This window comes from Dermochelys coriacea, chromosome 1, assembly GCF_009764565.3.
Source record: "Dermochelys coriacea isolate rDerCor1 chromosome 1, rDerCor1.pri.v4, whole genome shotgun sequence".
Classification (NCBI taxonomy): Eukaryota; Metazoa; Chordata; order Testudines; family Dermochelyidae; genus Dermochelys; species Dermochelys coriacea.
In genome coordinates, this window is record NC_050068.2 from 283,663,403 (window position 1) to 283,683,920 (window position 20,518).

At 41.7% G+C, this 20,518-nt stretch overlaps 1 protein-coding gene across 8 annotated transcripts in view; it reads left to right on the forward strand.

Annotated features, from left to right (window-relative positions):
• Positions 1-20,518, forward strand: part of NAP1L1 (nucleosome assembly protein 1 like 1) — a 57,036-nt gene that overhangs the window by 25,679 nt on the left and 10,839 nt on the right. For 4 of the 8 annotated variants that reach the window (XM_038418192.2, XM_043493096.1, XM_043493087.1 and 1 more), the window contains exons 2-11: positions 483-519; positions 1,469-1,557; positions 3,942-4,044; positions 15,124-15,265; positions 15,728-15,808; positions 16,082-16,210; positions 16,598-16,669; positions 17,384-17,523; positions 19,213-19,358; positions 19,453-19,472. In XM_038418192.2, coding sequence (XP_038274120.1) covers positions 483-519; positions 1,469-1,557; positions 3,942-4,044; positions 15,124-15,265; positions 15,728-15,808; positions 16,082-16,210; positions 16,598-16,669; positions 17,384-17,523; positions 19,213-19,358; positions 19,453-19,472 — 959 coding nt within the window. The remainder of the gene's footprint in view (positions 1-482; positions 520-1,468; positions 1,558-3,941; positions 4,045-15,123; positions 15,266-15,727; positions 15,809-16,081; positions 16,211-16,597; positions 16,670-17,383; positions 17,524-19,212; positions 19,359-19,452; positions 19,473-20,518) is intronic. The other 4 variants (XM_038418229.2, XM_038418239.2, XM_043493098.1 and 1 more) reach the window with 1 other exon arrangement.

Here is a 20,518-nt window from a genome sequence, read left to right on the forward strand (position 1 = left end):
TGGTTAAGCTCCCAATGCCTGATAGGGCAGAGAGTGAGGGATAGCTACCCACAGTGCACCGCTCTGTAAATTGATGCTAGCCAAGGTAGTGAGGATGCACTCCACAGACTTAATGCGCTTAGTATGGAAATACGCAATTGACTATATAAAATTAGTTTCTAAAAATCAATTTCTATAAAATCGACCTAATTTCATAGTGTAGACAAGGCCTTGCTGCAGACAAGGCCTGTCATAGCGCAGGGAGCTGGAGTTGTAACTTGAAGTCCCTGCCAGTCCATTGTGAATCTGTGCAGTGTGCACTCCTAACAAATGGGTACTTCTGTGACCTCAGCATAGTAACTATTTTGTAAACTACTGATAAGCTTTGAAAACTGATAGTATAGGTTTTATGCAGTTCCTAAACTTCATTTTAAATACATATATTTGGTGTACATAGTCTCTGTACGTAAAATCTAACACTAATGTTTTTGGGGTTTTTTAAGGCTTTCTGAGGTCTGAGAACATGGCAGACATTGACAAGTAAGTATACTCTTTTGGACATTGACCTTGACTAAAACTCTCTCACCATGTATTGATTAATCCTGTACTTGCTGTGATCTCTAAATAGCTTTTTCTCTTAAGGTGTATATATTAGATTGGTGTAAAATGAACAAATATGCAAATGGATTCATATTCGTTTTATTATGTGGTCACTTGAGACTTTAACTGCAGTAGCTATTAAGCAAAATGTAAACTAACAATGTTCTAGTTAACTACAAAATAAAATTCAACTAATGTACTAAATTACTAAAACTAACAGCATCACCTGTTCCACTGTCATGTTAAACTTTACATTTCTTTTCCCTGTCTCTTTTTGTCAGTGGTTCTAAGCCAAAATGTAGGGCTCTGTCAGTCTGCTTCCTCCAAACATATTGTCAATTACTAAACATACAAGATTTAAAGTGTTGCAAAATCTTACTTTAAACAGGATACGGGTGAAACTTGCGTCGTTGTGTACAAAACAGTTTTAGTGATTTAATAGTGCTGTGCCGTTAGCCTCGTTTTACAGAGGGAGAAATGCTGGGACAGAGGTAGAGGTTTAAATGATTTGACCAAGTTCAGAGGGCATTTCTCCCCAAGATAGGATTAGAACTCTGATTCTTGGTTCCGAGTCTTGTATGCAAACCACTAAATTATTATTTTCATTAGGATAGTAAAAGTGAAATTGTTGGTGTGGAAAGTTTCCAATTTGAATTTTACTATTTTGGTCAAATTTACCAGTGGAAAGAAATTACGAAAGTTTAAAAAAAAAAAATCAAATACCTAACCACAAAACAGAATACATCAGTTTAGTTGTCACACTGGGAACTAATACAATATCTGTAACTGCAGCTTTTTCAGGACAAGTTGTATTAGTAAATAAGTCCTTTAGCTTAAAAGAAAAAAAACAAAACAAACTCTCAGCTCTTGAATTGAATGTTTCTACTAGCAAAGAACAGGCAGAACTTGACCAACAGGATATGGAAGATGTTGAAGAGGTAGAAGAAGAAGAAACTGGCGAGGATGCGAACAGTAAAGGTAACACTGTAACATACTTAAATCAAAAGAAATGCTAAAGGGATTTCATGTCTCAATTTAAACTGAATGCAAATGATGATAAAACATGAATTTTTGTTAATGCTTTTTAAATTCTGAAACCAGAAGAGTATTGCTCATTCAAAGGGATTCTTAATGGTCATTCACTTCATGCTCGTCTGCTCATTCTTTTTTAATCATGAACAGCAGCAGTTCATGAAACGTTACCCCTGTGAACCACTCATTGACCGGTCAGTGCTTTTGTCAGTACTCTCAAATGAACTTTATTGCTCACTTAGCTTAATTTCATAGACAACCATTCAGCTTCAAAACGATTCAGTCACGATTATTAGAAACCCACAAATATCTAAAATTGGTCCAAAAAAATAAAATTGGATACCCAGCATATCCATTTATATCTAGTTAGTAGTACATTTGCGTGACACACAATTCAAAGTAAAAATCAGCTATTATAGCTGAAGACTGGGCTAGCATATGTTGCAGGGAAGTTCAGTACTAGGCAAACTTGGCTGAAATAATTAAAGTTCTAAAATACCCAGATGAATATATCCTAAGGACTGACCAGCAGAACCACAGTAGAATAAAATTATGCTTTTCTAATTCTATTGGACTTTCCATGTAAACAAAATAGTGAGTGTAAAAAAAGACCTGTTTGATATAATTTATTTGGAATTTCAAGAGCCTGTTGGAAAGTTTTTCATTGGATACTATTAAGGAAACCAAGTAGTCTTGGATGAGAGTTGGAAGTTCTCTCAGGAATTAAAAACTTTTAAGAGTAGGAATAAATGGTCACTTTTCAACATGGTAAAAGACTGACAGTTGAGTGCCCTAAAATACTGTACTAGAACTGGTGTTTAATATATTAATGTGATAAAATTGCAGATGTTTCAATTACATACATTTTAAGTCTATAGAAGATGGAAGAATTAGAAAGATCTAAGAAAGTTTTCTGAATGAACAGTTCAATGGCAAACAAGTCATTGTTGACAAATGCAGGGTAATCCCCTTTGGAGAAGTAACTTGACCTACTTCTGCATGTTACTGGCATCTAAATTGCAATCACTCAAAGGGACTGAACTGCTGTTGTGCATAGCTCTCTGAAAATCTCTGCTTAATGTATAAATGTTGTCAAAACAGTGAACAATTTTAGAATACATTAGGTATTCGACAGAAAATAATATCTAATTTCATGCAAAGATGGTACGACCTCGTCTGAAGTATTATATTCACTTCTGGGAGAGATTAAAAAGATTGAGACTTTGTTTAATTTAAAGCACAAAAATAGGAGGGGTGTAGGTAGATGCGCACATACGCACACATCTTAACCTCTGAAAATGCAAGAACAAGGATGTTCAGTGAAAGTTAACTTTTTAAAAAAGCTGATAAAATGGAAACTCTTACGCATTTTGGAATAATAAATGTGTGGAATTCATTGCCACAGGATATTGAGGCCAAGAGCTTGGTAAGAGTTAAAAGATGAATATTAATATGGATAATGAGAACACTTACAATTACATTAGACAAGACAAATTGTATAGGATATAAACTTCCCTGATTCAAGGTATGATAGAGGTTAGGAAGAAGGGTCTCTACTGGTGAAGTTACTTTTATTTTATTTTTTTAAACTATAAAATATGGGATTTAGATGAATCGCTGGCCTGATCTGGTATGGCAGCTTGTTCCTACTGCACATTAAATTTTTCTGCTTACTAAGTCACTTATGCCTTATTTTACTAGTATTTTTCAGTGAAATCTTGTATAAATTAGAGACTTGTAGGCCAGTTACTGAATCCAATTCGAGTTTTGATAGTTGTACAGAAACTGTTTGGTTTTTGGAAGAATATTGACTTATTGCACAGTCCCTGCCTCTGCCCAAACCAAAAAGTACAAATCTCAGTAACTTGCATTTCTTTTTATCATTTTGTTTGAAATGTTAGACAAAAAATGCTTTTTTAAAGACAAACATTTTTGGTGACCCCTTGTAAACCTGTGTTTTCAACAAGAACTTCTATTGTAATGACTGGGTCAACTTTTTCATAAAATAAGAATCTCAAAGCTTTGTCTTCCTTTTTCTAGAATGGTCAACTTTTAGGTTTTCCAAATGCTCAGCTGTCTTTCAAAATAATCAGCATAAGATGGATCTTCACTAACATTTTTAATAGGATATTAAAGGCACAATGTCAGTGGGAAAAGGGAAGTGTGAAATGTTCCTATTTTTGTGCTGAATTTCCTTTGAAAAGGTTCAAATATCAAGGATTGTCAACCTGGTATCTTTCCCTAGTACTAAAATAAGTTTCTTTCCAGGTTGGCTATAAGATTTAGCATAATGCATTTGCAAAACCTCTCCTCTTCTTGGTTTTACTTAGCTCGGCAGCTGACTGTGCAGATGATGCAAAATCCTCAGATTCTTGCAGCCCTTCAGGAAAGACTTGATGGTCTGGTAGGAACATCTACAGGATATATAGAAAGGTATAACTTGTTCTCATTCAGTAGTTAAGTGTCTGTTTTTATAAATTTGTTCTCTGTTGAAGTGTTCGCAACACTCGGTCTCTTCGCTTTGAGACAAATAGTATTAATAGGGCCTAAATTACCTGCCGGGGCCAAATATATCTGAGAACCTGACCTTTAGGAGAGAGCAGAAACCGAGTTCTTATGTATTTTTAATTTGAGGAAGGGAAGGTGGGAAGCTTGGTAAAGAGCTTAAAGTAGGGCTGACTTGTTAAAGTGACTTGCAGAGGTACATTTAAGCTTAATATAATTTAAGTTTAATTGTTTGAGGTTGCTTTCAGTCTTGTAGGATTTATTACTGAAAGAATTGGAGCTATTTTTTTTGAAAAGCATGGATCTGTTCCTGTAATATGGTTGCTGAGTTGTTTGTTTCCTGATATCCTTGTTACAGTATGATCAGAAAAACTTTTAGAATGATTAAATGGCATAAAACTTCATTAATGCAGAGTTAAGGTTGCCCAGTTGATAGCTCATGCACTTCCAGAATGTAAAGTTCAGCAAAATTCAAATTTCAGAAAGCCAGGAAATAAGAGGTAAGGTAAATGGTTGCACAGCCTTAACTCTGCCACCTGGAGCTGACAGTAGTCCCCTGGGAATTATCTGCATGGACTACAGCTAAATTCACTGTTAAGTATCGCTATATTGAATGGTGGAAGAATAAGTTGGAGCAACTTAGGAGAGCTGTAGTTGTGATATGAAGAGAACTGGATCTGTGTCCATCCTCTGCTCCTCCATGTATATTGTCAAAGGAAAGATATACACATGTACCTTGAGGTTCTACTCTGTATCACTTTAATACAGAATTTGGTAGGCTGTGTCAGTAGCAGAGCTCTAGGGTCTTCTTGCCGTGGGTGTTATCACATGGGATATGAGAGGAGCTGGTGGATATAATGATGGGGTCTGAGGAAGTACAGGTTTGGGTGGTATGTGCAGGTGTCAATGGGTTGTGGAAAGGGTATGAAGTGGTTGTTAAAGCATGGTATTCTGTCTGGGGAGTAGTCTGTGTTTGAGTGTAGGGCAAGGACAAGTAGCATCTAGTCATTACAGTGACAAGGCAGAGTGCAGGTATGTGTGTGTTATGGGCATTATGGGGCATTGTTCCAGTCATGTCAGTAGCTGTTCCCTTCCTTCCCACCCACCCTGTACCCAGCGCGGGAGAGTTTCTGATATGACAGAGTTAACGTTGCATTGTTTAGCTTAACTCTGTATTTCTGTTTTTCAGAAGTTGAGTTTTTCTGAACTTCTTCTAGAAGGGCATGAGCTACCACCAGGCAACCTTAACTCTGGGTTAATGATTTTTTTTTTTTTTTTTTTGCCACTTAATATCCTAGGTTGTTTTTTTTTTTTTTAAACAAAAAATGTTTGTTGGTAGGAGTTGTAGTTTTACCTAGGTTTGCAGTTGATAAGGTACTGTAGCTATGTAATAATCAAAAGGCCTAGCTTTATATAGTGCTTTTATCAGTAGATCTCAAAGAACTTACATCAGTATCTCCATTTTTACAGCTTGGAAACTAGGCACAGAGGTGAAATGACTTGCCCACAGTCGCCGAATAGGCTAGCGACAAAGCTAGGAGTAGTCCCAGTCAATATTTTCACTAGGCCAAATGATTATGATGTGATTTCCACAGTGTACCTCCCCCCTCCAGGATATTTTGTGGGGATAGTTGTTGTGCATTGAAATGTTTGCAATGCGTAGTTGCGAACAGGGCCAGTGTGAGAAATCTCATCCACAGTCTATGTCCTAAAACCTTGACAGTCTTATTACTTGGTTGTTACAGTAATTTAGGGCAAATCTACAATTATTATGCTGCATCAGCATACATTTGATGTAGCACTTTATTTAAGACGCTCCAAGTACTCCTGAGGGCATTCTGTGCTAAAAAATTAAATTCTGACACAATATTTTAAAATTCTGCAAGTTTTATTTGTCAATAAATAAATGCAGGAGCTCCAGCATGGCAGTGAGGAGCACAGGCCACTGGCTGCACAAAGGTGGGAGATCACTCTACAGCCCCCACACCTTGCACGCTTGGGACACACTCAGTGATGAGGCTGCACCTGACTCTGACATAGGACAAGGCCTGGGCCTGCCCCAGAAACACCCTGGGACCCTGCCCATATGCACCAGGCTCACCAGGTGTGGGGCAGGCAGGCTCAACCAGGCAGGATCCAAATGTGGAGGGGCTCCGTGTGTGGGGGGATTCACGTGTGGGCTGAGAAGATTCTGTGTAGGACAGTCTGGGTACAGGCAGCTCAGTGTGGGGTAGATCTGGATGCACAGAGGCTTGTTGGGGAGGTCCAGGTGAAGCTGGTTGCGGCTCAGCAGAGGGGTCTGGGTGTGGGGATCTCAGCAGGGGGGTCTGGGTGCTGGGGGAGTGGGGCTTCATGGGGGAAGGTCTGGGTGCAGCTAGTTGAGGGTCAGTGGCATGGGGGTCTGGATATGGAGGCTCGGTGGTGCAGGGGGGCATCAAGATGGGGGTTTGAATACGGGGAGCTCAGTGGGGGGGCCCTCTGGGTGCAGGGGTGGGGGTCAAGAAGCGGGGGTTGAGGTTCAGTGGGGTGAGGTTCTGGATGTACCGGGTGTGGCTTGGCAGGGGTGTCTGGGTATAGAAGGTTTGGATACACAGGTGTTGGGTGGATGGGGGAGCAGCTTCTAGTACTGTGACCCCTCCCCCTACAGCTGAGGACTGATGGAGCTAGGAAGAAGGGAGGATACTGAGCTTCCTGCAGCTGTGGGAGGTCTGACATAGCCCCAGCCACTCCTTGCAGGGGAAGGGTAAGTCCCGTCCTCTCCGGCCTCCAGCCCTGATGGGACTCTCAGCTGATCCCAGCTCAGGGTTGGAGCCACTGGCTAGGGTGTCCCCAGCTCCACCATGATTTACCTCTCTGCCGGCTGCTTCAGGTGCCTGAAACAATGTACGGGCGCTGCTAGGGAGTGGTGCGTGACTTCTTTTGCAGCTTCCCTTTGCTTTTCTGTCATTTTTCTGCAGAGGGCATGAATTCTACGCACGTGCAGTGACGTAGAATTCCCCCAGGAATATAAGCTGATGAGAGAGAGCGCGTGTGCTCTGTCAATGTAGTTAGCTACCATCTCTCAGGGAGGTGGATTTTGTCAGTGGGAGCTTCCGATAACAGTGCTGTCTATGCAGGGGCTTTCGATGGTACAACTACGTCGCTATAGGGTATGAATTTTTCTCATTCCTGTGTGATGTAGTTATGCCAATATAGGTCTGTAGTGTAGACCAGACCTCAAAGCGTTGAGAGAAGATTGGTGTGTCTGTATTCTTCTCTACACCCTCCTTGTTTCCAGCTCCCCCTCTCCTTCCCATCCCATTATGCTATTAGCTGGCACTGTAGAAGCCATTAACTTGTAAGAAATTACTCCTTGCTGTCTCCAGACCTATGCTACTGTGTATGCATCATGGCAAAAGCTTACTAGAGGGCCTATGCTGCCGTTAGTGGGTAGCCTGAGCTGCATACTGAACGTGGCCCCTCACTCCCACTACCCACCTCCTTTGGCACTCCTGCTTCTGTCAGACTTCCCCAGCCATGTCCCAGGTCTGCTCAGTCTGCCCTTCTCCCAGACACTCTGGCCAACTGTCCCCTACTCCTCCCACCTCACATAGGGCTGATACATACCTTAACTAGTCATTTTATGGATTTCAGATATTTAAATTTGCATTGCCTTCATTTCCCCCCTCTTCTCTTCTCCTCCTCTCCACCCCCCCCATCCCATCTCACAAGCAAGGGCAGGAAGAGGGGCTCAGGCACTGCAGGAAGAGCAGGGTCCCCCATATCCTGGAATACATAGTGGGCAGAGGGTCTCAGGTCCTTGCAGAGATGTTAAGACTTCCCTAGATCCCAGCACGCGCACACAAGGGAGAGTTCAGTGCTGACAGGCCCCTCCAACTCTGAACTCCCAACTGTCTTTGCTACCCTTCATGTTCTCCATCTTCCCTCCCCACCACCCATTCCTACTTAGCCCCTTCCCCATAATCCCTTGCTGCTGACTCAACCCCCTGTTACCACACCAATCACCCCCTCCCTTCCAATGAGCATTTACTTGTCTAATTTATCTCATTTTCAAAAATAGTTTTAATATCTTCTGAATATTCTGCTGTACTCAGATTACACTTCTCCACAATAAATTTTAAAAAGGGGGGGAAAAGGCAAATCCTCTCCTCCTTCCTCCCCCCCAACCCCCCAAAAATGTTTACAGTTAAATCTTATACTTCTGCCCTGGGTGGATCTCAGACTTCAAAGTTACAGGCTCTGCGACATGTTAAGTGATTCATCGCAATGAGATGTTCTCAGATGAAAGAATACCCAGTGGAGATGAGTACAGATTGAAACAATAACTGAGGCTTTGTCTACACTAGTGTTTTTTTGGCAAAACTTGTTGTCAGAGGTGTCTTTTTTCACACCCCTGATCCAACATGAAGTTCACTGACAAAAGTGCCAGTGTGGACAGTGCTATGTCGGCGGCAGAGCGTCTCCTGCCAACATAGCTACCACTGATCGTTGGGTATGGTTTAATTATGCTGGTGGGAGAGCTCTCTCCCGCCAGCATAGAGCACCTACACAGGAGACCTTACAGCAGTGGAGCTGCAGCGGTACAGCTGTGCTGCTGTGAGACATAGTGTAGACATAGCCTGAGCCACTGCTCCAGTCATGTCATTAGGTGTTTCCTTCCTCCACTCTCCCCGGTGCAGGAAAGTTTCTGATGTGTGTCAAGCAGACCAGTTCTCAGCTCTTCACTCCAGTCTCAGCAGTATGTTCTTTGCATGCTCCGAGCATGCTTGTTCTAAGCTCTTCACCCAGAGGAGCAGGGTTTTTCCAGATTCTTGCTCACAGGGGTGTAACGGAGAAGGGTTCATACTTCCCCATAAAGGGCAAGCCCTGAAACCTGGTTTACATGGTAGGCAAGGGGGAAGTCCCCTATAGATACTGGTTCTCATAGGAGTAGAGGAAGGGGTTCAGAACCCCAGAAAAGCAAGCCCCGCCCCCCCCCAAACTGGCTCACATGGGATGTTGGAGGGGGTTAGAGCACCATAGATGAGTAGCCTTCCAGATCCTGACACACATGGAGGTAGAGTGTGGGGCTTAGACACCACTGGGGGGAACTGACCCCTAGATCCTAGCTCGCATATGGGCGGGAGGGGGCAGGGAGAGGATCTGACCCCCAGATCCTGACATACAGAAGGGCAGAATGTGGTGCTGACAGATGCCCTTGCCACTTACCCCCATGTCCTCTTCCCAGTGTCCTAGTCGTCCCCCAAAGTCTTCTCACTTCCCTTACCCCACCCATCCCTATTATCCAGTGCAACCCCTAACTCTGTCCCCTAAAATGTCCCCTCCCTTCAAGCATTCATTTCGAAAAAAAAATTTCCAGAAATACTTTGATTATTCTCCCTCTCCCACCCCAAAAATGTAACCCCCCCCAAAACCCTGACAGATTTTAGCAGTATGCTTCCCAAACTTTTCCAGATGCCCAAGGTGAGACTCAAGTTGCCACTGGTTGGTGGGTCTTGTTTAAATGACTACTGTTTATCCCCTTGTGGTGTCCAGCTGGTGGGGAACTTAAGGCTAACATCCTGTTAACTCCTCTGTCCATGTATGCTTGGTATAATCTTATCAGGAATGAGAATAAGCAGGTGAGGCTTGCAACGAGCCTAATGGGAAAAGCAAAGTCTTTTTCAAATAATGTTTAAATTTGTTTTCCTCTAAAGGGCTGCTGGTTGCTGTGGACACCCCCAAATTATTTTTTGTAAGCAGCCTGCAAATTAGTCTAAATTCTTTTTTATAAGACCTTATCTGAAATGGGAATACCTTGTCCACGGGGAACTTCAGAAATCCCCTCCATTCAAAACTGGGAAGAACAATTTTGAAACTTTCTGCAAAGAACAAGAATTTCAAAATTCTGTTTTGAAAAAGTGGAAACATTTTGTTTCAACCTTTTCAGAATGTTTGAGGCTATAGGCATCTCTGGGCTTCTGGGAGCCCCAACTCAGAGGCAGCCCATCTGGAAGTCCAGGCTGCTGAGGAGCTAAGCAAGCTGGTAGGAAACCAAGCAAATTTCCATTGGAAGTTCTGTTGCAATTCAATTGAAATCAATACATTCCTGTGAAATGTTTGGATTTTAACAAATTGGCATTTTCTGGTGGAAGAGCATTCTATTTGGCCAAGTCTAGGTATATTACTAGTTCTGTTGCAACCAGTCAGTTGCTCCTCTGTCCATGTTTATACTAATTCCAATGAAGCTTGACTCCACAAGCTGATCTAAAGTCTTTTTCTGTAGGTCAGACAAACCTCTTGAGGAGACTTGCCCTGCTTGTCATTTGACCATACATTAATTAAATTGGCTTGCATTCAGAAGACCAAATGCTAACTGGGTATCGTCTTGTATCTGTTCGTTTGTTCCTTCAGCTTTGATTCTTTTTGACCTGTTGCCTCTCTTTGGAGCTATTGTATTATAATCTACCTTTTATAAAACTGGTTATAGGTGACGCTTCCTGTGTGAAAAGACAAGGCATGTAAAGATAATGGATATATAAATCTCAATTGAAGTTTGAAATGAGTTTGCACTAGCAGTTCTGCATTTTATTTTTATGTCCAATATGATCTATACTAAGGAACCCAGATGCTCCCATAGAATAGGTTAACCTGCATTAAATTACTCTGGCTTGAATTTGCATTAGGTGTCCAATATTAGCCTGACAGCCTCTGATACAGAGAAACAGATGTATCTCTGTTTCTTGATGCTTATATGTACAGTTGCTAGGACCTGTCCAGTGTCCTTAGATTCTTGCAAAATGGTACTCTAGTGACCTCAAATGAGTGCTTATCATATGCTGTCTCAACATGTCTTTCTAATATTTTTCTATTAATATGTTTACACAACTAACCTTTTGATTTTTCACTGTACCATTCCTTCAAGTTAAAATTGCAGTGGAGCTTTAATGATAAATTTTGGCCTGAAATTTTGGAACATTTCTTTTAGAGAGTATGAAAGTAATATAACTGAATGTAAATGTCACATTGGGTGGATTAAAAACTTTTTCTGACCTTTTCATGAATAAGTTTGTTTGGTATTGCATATTGCAGATCTCTACTTCAGCAAAAGCCAGATGCTGAATTATTGGTGATTTACGGGAAACTCACTTGTTTGATGTTAATTGACATCTTACTAGTCAGGGGTGGTACGTTCTTGTTATCCCTAAGAATGATAGTGAAGAAGGGTGGCAATTTTGCATTTTAAAACTAAGCCAGTGTTGCAAGAGTCCAAGAACCTGTAAATAATACAGTATGAGTAGAGCAGTGTTAAATACTTAAGTTGTCAAATTACTTAATTTAGTCACATCCAGTGCTTAACAGAGCCTAGAGTTGTCTCTCCCTTCTTAAAGCTGAAGGTGAGAAGAAGAATAAAAGCAGTCTGGCTATAGTCTGTTCTGATCAGTATGGCCCACCTCCTTAATAAAGTAGGCAAATGCTAATACACTCAATCTTGTTGGAAAATAATTTTATATACACCCTCCTTTTGTGTAGACAGTCTTCCAAATTTTCTTTGTGAAAGTGCAAAAAATATTTTTTTAAATATCCAAGCATGAAATCACTATTTTGTCACTGATAGCAAGACAATGGAAGGGTTTTAACTTTTTGCTGTTTTGTTTGTCCTGTGAGTAATTAATACTCTTCTTTTTTCTCCTACCCCCCCCCCCCCCCCGCCTGGGGTTCTCAGCCTTTTTCTTGCTGAGGCTCCGCTCAACATGCTATAAAAATGCCAAGGCGCAGTGCGGTGGGAGGTGGGAAGTTCTGGGCCAGCGTAGGTCCTCGGGCATAGGCATAGTTTTACTTCTATTTGGGGGAGCAAGAGCTGCCAGGGCTTGAGCCAGCTCCACACAGTGGGGTTCAGGGAGGGAGTATCACCTCCACCCCCTAACTCACTCAGGAGGTCACCCACCTGTCTGGGCTGTGGGAGGATGCAACCAAAAATATAACTCAAAGGGGAAACTTGGTTCAAAATGTTTGAAAACCACTCAGGGTGCAGGGAGGGGATAGCATGGGGCTGTGTACAGGCGGGGGGGCTCCTAGTGCAGCTCCTAGCAGTGGGGGTCAGTGCTGGGGATCCCGGTTTCAGCCCGCCACTGCTCCCAGTTTGTGGAGGGAGGTTTTCCGCTTTCAGCCCCTTGCCGCTTTTAGGGAAGGGGGTGGCTGCTGCCTTTAGCCCTGTGCCGCTCCCAGCTTCAGTGCTGGGCCTCAGGGCACTGTGGCCCCCCTGGTTGAGAACTATTGCTCTTTCCCACAAATTAATTAGCTCAGACCTTAATCCAGTTTGAATAGCCATACAGAGTAAATGGCAAAATGTAATTTTGTACTCTTAGACTTGTAAATATCACTGTGTATAATTCTTACAAATTGAGCACCTTCCTTAAGAATATACCCCATCATTCTCCGATTCAAGTAATGTACATTTTTTTCATAAAGTTTCCATAAAATACTTGAGTTCAGATCCTCAATTGTGGCATGGCCACTTTGTGCTCCGCTACCATTGGTTCATAGGCATGAAGCCAGTGTAAATGGCCCAGGAAGATCACAGCAGCATAATGGGATCCTGTGGTATATAGGCTCTGACACCCTGCACTCTGATGTCGGTTTAGAGGGCAAAGCTAGGACTACCATGCATTCTGCTGGTCAGCCTCTGGGCCGCCAGAGGCGGTTAGCCAGTGTAATTTAGGGAACTTGCTGTAGCCTAATGCTGGGTGACTGGGCCAGTGCACAGCCAGTCCAGGATGGGAGAAACTCGGAGGCCAGCTTTGCAACCCACCTCGCCCACAAGCTGCACTTTATCCACTTCAGCTATAGCTGAGCTTCTGGGCCTTAATCTTTTAATGTTGCATCATCATTGGAGCCCAGATGTAAGGAGAGCACCCAGTTGATTACAAGTAAAGCTAATAGCTTAAGGAGTTGCATCTGATCAGTGTATTTTATAATCGGGGTCACTTCAACACTTTTCCAACATGTTTACTTAATACATTGGTCTGTCTAGGAAAAATCTTTTTAATTCATGGGAATATTGTATAATATGTTCTGAAATGTTGCACCAGCCTCTTGGCTCTCAACTGGCTAATATACAGATGTAAATCCTGATGTTACTTGATTTTCTCCAGTGAAATAGGAAAAAAAGTAGCTTGTCATTTTGATGCGTTGACCCATCTTTGCAGGGGGAAAAAAAACACTATCCTGACAGTCATTTGATAAATTACTTTAAATTCAGTGAATACTCTATTTAGAGAGCAGCCTAACATTATTGCAGGGGTTGGCAACCTTTCAGAAGTGGTGTGCCGAGTCTTCATTTATTCACTTCGCATGCGAGTAAAACATGTTAACGTTTTTTAGAAGGTCTTTCACTATAAGTCTATATATTGTATAACTAAACTATTGTCGTACATAAAGTAAACAAGGTTTTCAAAATGTTTAAGAATCTTCATTTAAAATTAAATTAAAATGCTGATCTTACACCGCCGGCCCGTTCAGCACGCTGCCAGTCTGGGGTTCCGTTCACCTAGGCCGGCAGCAGGCTGAGTGGGCCTGCAGCCGGGATCCTGGCTGGCAAGGGGCTGGTAGCCAGAACCCCAGACCGGCAGCAGGCTGAGAAGGGCTGATGGCCGGGACTCCAGATCGACCAGCAGCGGGCTGAGCGGCTCAGCCCACTGCCACTCAGCCCGCTGCCGGTCTGGGGTTCCATCCGCCGGCTCCTGCTGGCCCCGCTCAGCCCGCTGCCGTTTGGGATCCTGGCCCTGCTCACGTAGAGTGGGTACCTACCTTCTTCCTGTTTCTAGCCCATTCTCTTCCCCTCTGTTTGCACTGAGCTGAGGGTGGGAATGCACTGAACACAGGGCTGGGGGGTGAAGGAGCAGGTTGGGGTATAGGGTCTGGCCAGGAGCTAGTATGAGGGAGGGGGCTCAGGGTTGGGGCAGGAGGTTTGGGTGTGGAGTGCTTACCTGGGCAGCTCCCATTTGGTGCGAGGGGTGCAGGTAGGAATGTGGGGGGGGGTGCAGGAGCTCCTGTTTGGTGCTCACGATGGGGGGATACAAGAGTCAGGGCATGGGGTGTGGGGGGTATGTATGGGGGTGCTGGAGTCAAGGCTGGAGTCGTGGGGGGGTGCAGGGGTCGTGGGGAGGTGCAGGGGTCAGGGCAGAGGGCTGGGGGTGTGGGCTGGCATCATGGGGTGCTCCCAGCCCCCTGCCCAGAGCGGCTCATAGCAGGGGACTGGAGGGGATATGCCCTGATTCCACCCCACTTCCCCAAGACCCCATCCCCACCTCTTCTCCTTCTCCTCCTCCCTCACAAGGGCAATCGGCTGATTGGTGGCAGGGAGAGAGAGGAGGAGGGGCAGGCATGCAGCACAGCAGGGGGAGGGGGGAGCTTGCCTGTCAGGACCAAGGTGAAGCAGCTGCCAGGATCAAGCTTCTTCACTTTGCCCCGCGTGGGGGAGGGAGGGGAGGCGCGGAGAAGAGCAGCTTGGGGCGGGCAGGATTTTTAATGGCACGCTGCTGCCTGCCAGGGTCCCGGCCTGGGTTTGGCAGTGGGCACTGAGCGGGGCTGGCTGCTGGGACCCGGCAGGCAGCAGCGTGCCATTAAAAATCGGCTGGTGTGCCATGTTTGGCACACATGCCATAGGTTGCCGACCCTTGCATTATTGCTTAGGATCTTTCGGCAAAACCTTATGTAATTTAAACTTAATATTTGTCTCAGTTCTTTGGAGTATTTTAATAAAACCTCTGCCTTAATGAAGCTTCAGGTTAGTTTAAGAGTTGCATTAACCCTGAATCAGCATGATATTGTGAGTCATGTTTTCAGCTGTTCTTCCATCAAAAGCTTAAGTATGAAAAGTATTGTAACATAGCATAAAACAAAACCAGTATGTACTATGGAAGGTGGCTATGGGATGGGCAGGGAGTGATTGAGAAGGGGGTCAGTGTGTTTTATGGAACACTTCTGTTAATAGTAATCATAATACTGTATAACTGAAACTTTCAGCTTGCCTAAGGTAGTTAAGAGACGGGTGAATGCCCTCAAGAACCTTCAAGTTAAGTGTGCACAGATAGAAGCAAAGTTCTACGAGGAAGTTCATGAGCTGGAAAGAAAGTATGCTGCTCTCTATCAACCTTTGTTTGATAAGGTAACAACTCTGTCCTAATGACTTTATTTGTAAGCTCTAGTTAACTAAAATCCCAAAAGAAAGGATTACAATGGGAATAAACATCATCGGTGCATATCTGTAGCTGTATGGTGTTACGGTTCCATGTGGGCCCAGATGTGAACCCTCAGTCCCGTGAGTGAATTGATTCCAATAGGACCACCCATGAGAGTAACTAGTGTGATTAAGGGTCTCAAGGCCTGGGTGGTTATTTTGGAGGGGGATAGGAGTAAAGTGTAATGTTACTGTTGAGTGTCGGATGAGGTCAAGAAGCAAATGGAATGCGTTCCCCAAAGGGAGAGCTTGGATTACGGTAACTTTACTAATTGCAAAAACATACAATTTACTGGGAGGAGTGGTTTATTGTGGGCATTACATAGTTCAGATTCATTATTATAAAATTATACAGTAAACCTGAAAGACTTCATGATTTTTTTTTCCCAGCGAAGTGAAATCATCAATGCGATTTATGAACCTACAGAGGAAGAATGTGAATGGAAAGCAGATGCTGAAGAAGAAATTTCAGTGAGTAGCTCCACTGTATCTGAAGAGAACAATTGATGGCATATTTCAAGCTTTAACACACTAAGCAAGACCCAATACTGTAGCAAAATTTAAAATGCCAGCAGTGAAATTCCCATAATAGCTTTTTGTGGCTCTGTAAAGTAGCTGTGAAGCTTGACTTTTCGTTATGGGCACACGGACTTTATCATAAAATCATGTGCTTTAACAGAGTATCTGGTACTGGTGATAACTCTTATTAAATTTTAGAAAGTTTAACATTTTTATTTTATCAAGGAGGAAATGAAAGAGAAGGCCAAGCTTGAAGAGGAGAAAAAAGATGAAGAAAAAGAAGACCCTAAAGGAATTCCTGAGTTTTGGCTGACAGTATTTAAGAATGTGGACTTGCTTAGTGATATGGTTCAGGTAGGTGGTAACCTAAAGTTAAATGTAATCATAAGTCTTAAAATTTGTACTGGTCTGCTCCTAGAAATTGTGGAAATAATGATATGATTTGGATGTTTCTTCTGGTAGAATGAAAATGGCTTGTATCCCATTTAGAGTGCTTTGTCAATGGAATGATGTATCACGCTCCCACACCTGTTCAGCCTGACACATCTTATTGTTTAGTTGCCAGTTACATTCCTTACACAGGTCTTCACATATCACAGGTTCTTATCTACTTTAAAACAAATAGTAAATATACCTGTGCCCCTTTCACCCCAATGCTTTTTTTATTTTGTAACTAGCTTAACTCAAGTGCTGTTTGTATGAAAAATGCTGTGCATTGATTTAAAATCATTTTATTTAAAGGAACATGATGAACCTATCCTGAAACACTTAAAAGATATTAAAGTGAAGTTCTCAGAAGCCGGTCAGCCTATGGTAAGCTTACCATCTTAGACAAACTGTGTATTTATTTCTGCATGATAAGATTAAAATTGACACTGGGGACATAGTGGTGGTCTGTGCCTGTCAAATATTTGATGGTGCCTTTTGGATTCTGAAGAATTTTTAGTCTGTTCTTAGTGAAAAATGGCACTAGCATACTGTTAATGCAGTCATATGTAAAATGACCACACATTTCTTCCATTATAACAGTTTAATCAATTAGATACAAAACCTAGCTTTAATCAGTATTTGCAGCTAGGAGTTGCTTTCAGATTTGGACACAATTTCAAAAATGTAGTTGCTGATAATTATGTCCTTGAACTGATGACCTATGTTGCTTGCAAGAAATTATGTAGTAGTAGTAGTCCAGAGGTTTAGCTCTACATTATAGCTCACAAATCACTGTTTATCTCACTTCAAAAGGTATGAGGCAGAAGATGAAAATCATAATCCTAGATGCCAGTATGAAATTAAGAAAACTTTAAATTATTGTAATTTGGGGATAGAAATTGTTTTAGAATTTTCAGTCTCGTATATTGGGCAGAATTTATATTAAGTAAGCCACTTTATTACTGGAAAAGAGGTGTGCACTGATTTTGGGATATCTGATTCTTGGATATTAGGTGTTAATCATTCTGATTTTGAAATTAAAGATGAGGAAATGTTGCTCAGTTGCTAATGACACTGTCTTTTGGCAATTGTTTTTAGAGTTTCACGTTAGAGTTTCACTTTGAATCAAATGACTTCTTCACAAATGAAGTGTTGACAAAGTCATACAGAATGAGATCAGAGCCAGATGATTCTGATCCCTTCTCCTTTGATGGACCAGAAATTATGGGTTGTACAGGGTAAGTGTTAACCACCTTTTCATGGCTCCTCTTAATATTTGGCTGAGCTTGCAATCATAAAATCATAGAACTGGAAGGGACCTCGAGAGATCATTAGTCCAGTCCCCTGCATTCAAGGCAGGATTAAGTATTAGTCTTACATTCAAGCAATAGTCTTGCGTTCAACTTGCTGGGATTTCTGTGTTTGGCGATGCATGAAATGGGATAACTTTTGAACACTGCATCCAGTCAGCTCTAAAATTTCAGACCATGTACTAGGCAACAATGGTCAGAACCTTGTTGACTTTTGTGGGGGGAACAATAGGGGCATAAATGAGGGGTACATGAAGCCTCAGACAGCTCTTTAGTACAATCACAGCCTCAAACACCTCTGCAATTGTGTAAACAGCAAAAAGCTGGCCTCTGTACCCATGAATAGAGTTAATATGTTGACACTCTGAATGTCTTATCAAATGGATTGAACCATTATTCTTTCTAAATTTTATATAGCATCATTCCTTGAATTGATTTTCTAGATCAAATACACAGTTCAGGAGGATAGTCCTATAATAAGTGTTAAATTGAGACACCTCAAATGTATAACTTCTGGGTCTAGGATCACCTGCAATGTTCATCAAATATGGAGATTCATGTAATCAATGCTTCAAGAATGAACATTTACTGACTTAATTTTTGTTGTTAGCCTGAGCTCCCTGCCTTCCTTCCCAACTATTTTTGGGTCTTGGTGAAAGAAACTAAGTAAATGAACTTGCGCGGGGTTTGTCCCTTGTCTGTCCTTGGTAGGGTGTGTATATAGTAATCATTGGAACTGTCTACAAAGTACCATGAGCCCACATGTAAGTGTGTGCAGCTTTGTAGGCAGTCATTCTGTTAGCAAGTAACAATTCTTAGCCATTTCAGACTTGGCACACCTCTGTCACAGCTATATTTCCTTCTTCTAATTTTCCTCCTGTTTCTCCTCCACCCTAACCTGGTATCATTAACACATTTGGTTGTCTTTCTCATGTCTCAACCTTTTCTGTGGCCTTTATAATTGAAAAGCCCTTACACCATCATTGGTGCCAACTAAATTACTACCCCCTATTCAAATCGTTCCTGAAAAAGTACTTTGTCCATGCAGCGTGTCAATGATTTATGGAAGGAAAGTGGCACCTGGTCAGTGTTGACAAGGTTCATGGGATAGGCATTGTCTTCCATAGTCTTGAACACTGTTGAGCAAATTAAAAGTGCGTGATAGTCTTGTTCTAGAATAAAACTGAGTTATGCTCTTATCCTTCCACCTGCCAAGGCTTAAAAGTGAAACATAATATGTGAGGGGCCCAAAAAATTATTCATGCAGGAAATAAGTGCTGTGGGATACCTTTCTGTAACCTCAGTTTATTTTCTTTATTTCTGATGTAAATATTTTCAACCAGAAAAAGGGGGGGAGGGAGGAATCTCTGGATTGGAAGGAATTTTGGGAGTAGAATCAGTGATTCACCTCAAAATGAAGTACCCATGAGCATTATGGCTAGCCTACAGTGTTTTCTCCAAATATGTAATAATTTTCAAGATCACCTTAAAATAGTCAACTGGCTGTACTTAAATATTTAACCATATCCTTAGACTAGGGGTAACTTTAGTATGTAAAAACAATGTGAAGTTGTAAACATGTCCCAGTTTGATAGCTATTTTCCTTATTTCTTGCAGGTGCCAAATAGACTGGAAAAAAGGAAAAAATGTTACTTTGAAAACCATCAAAAAGAAGCAGAAACACAAGGGACGTGGGACAGTTAGAACAGTGACAAAAACTGTCTCCAATGATTCTTTCTTCAATTTCTTTAGTCCCCCTGAAGGTAAGTATTGTCTGGATTAATTTGTGATGAATTACATTATGTAGTATTTTTTTTTTTAAATTATTTATTTTTTCCCTCCCCCTCTTTCTTACAGTTCCTGAAAGTGGAGACTTGGTAAGTTGAAGAAATTCAATACACCAAATTTGGAAAGAATGTGTGCTACTTAAGCTATAATTTGAGAAGATATTAAACTATTCTAGCTATTTCTTCATGTAATAAGGAACACTTCTCTAGTAAATACTGTTTAGCACATATTCTGGCTTGCTTTATGGGAGGATCTATTCAGGCTGTATAAGAGCATTCTGAATTGTAATTAGTATATTTTGGGCTTGTTGATGCTTGTGAAGGATAAACTGGAGTTGTCTTGTAAAGGTTAAAATTTGAATAAAGTTGGGACTCATGAAAGTGAGGAACCAGTGATACCAGCCTAAGGTGAGTGTCAAACTAACTTGAACTACAGTCTCCCAAGGAGAAAGATTTAATTAACCTACTTATCTAGTTACCCCAGAAATGCTGTGTCTACTCTATCCACTTATCCTTTCCACCACTGCTAAAACTGGTGAAGCTTCAGGTGCCCACAAATGCTTTTTCAGCTCTACTATTCATCTTGCCTACCAGTGGTGGCAAGCTTTACAGAAAAAGCCTTATCTGTGTGACAATGTCTTGAAAACCTGTTCTCATATACACTGAACGTAGATTATGCTTTTTATGTAATGGGTCTGCTTTTTATCATGGAGACTCTGAATAGGCTGCCAGAAATGCCACAGTTAGTATAAACTCAGTCTCTAGGTGTTTTGGCATCTTATACAAATTTTTAATTTTTTTCATTTAAACACTCTTTTTTTTAAATCTAGCCCCTTTGGTTTGAAGATAGTTTTTCAGATGTAAACCAGTAGAGTTCTGTTTACCTGAATCTGTTGACAACATGAGTGAAAACTTAAGTGTTGTACCCATCTCATTGGGTTGTCAGTGTAAATCTAACTTAAATATCATGTTAACTGAATTATGGGTGAATTTATTACTATCACTGTGGTTGAATTAAGTGGCGGAGACATACCTTCGGAGTAAGCGAAGAGTCTTTAAAGCATTTGGATATTAATGTATTTGTAAGATATTCAAGGGGTTTTAGTGCTTAACAGAATTTTAGGAAGGTCATGAAG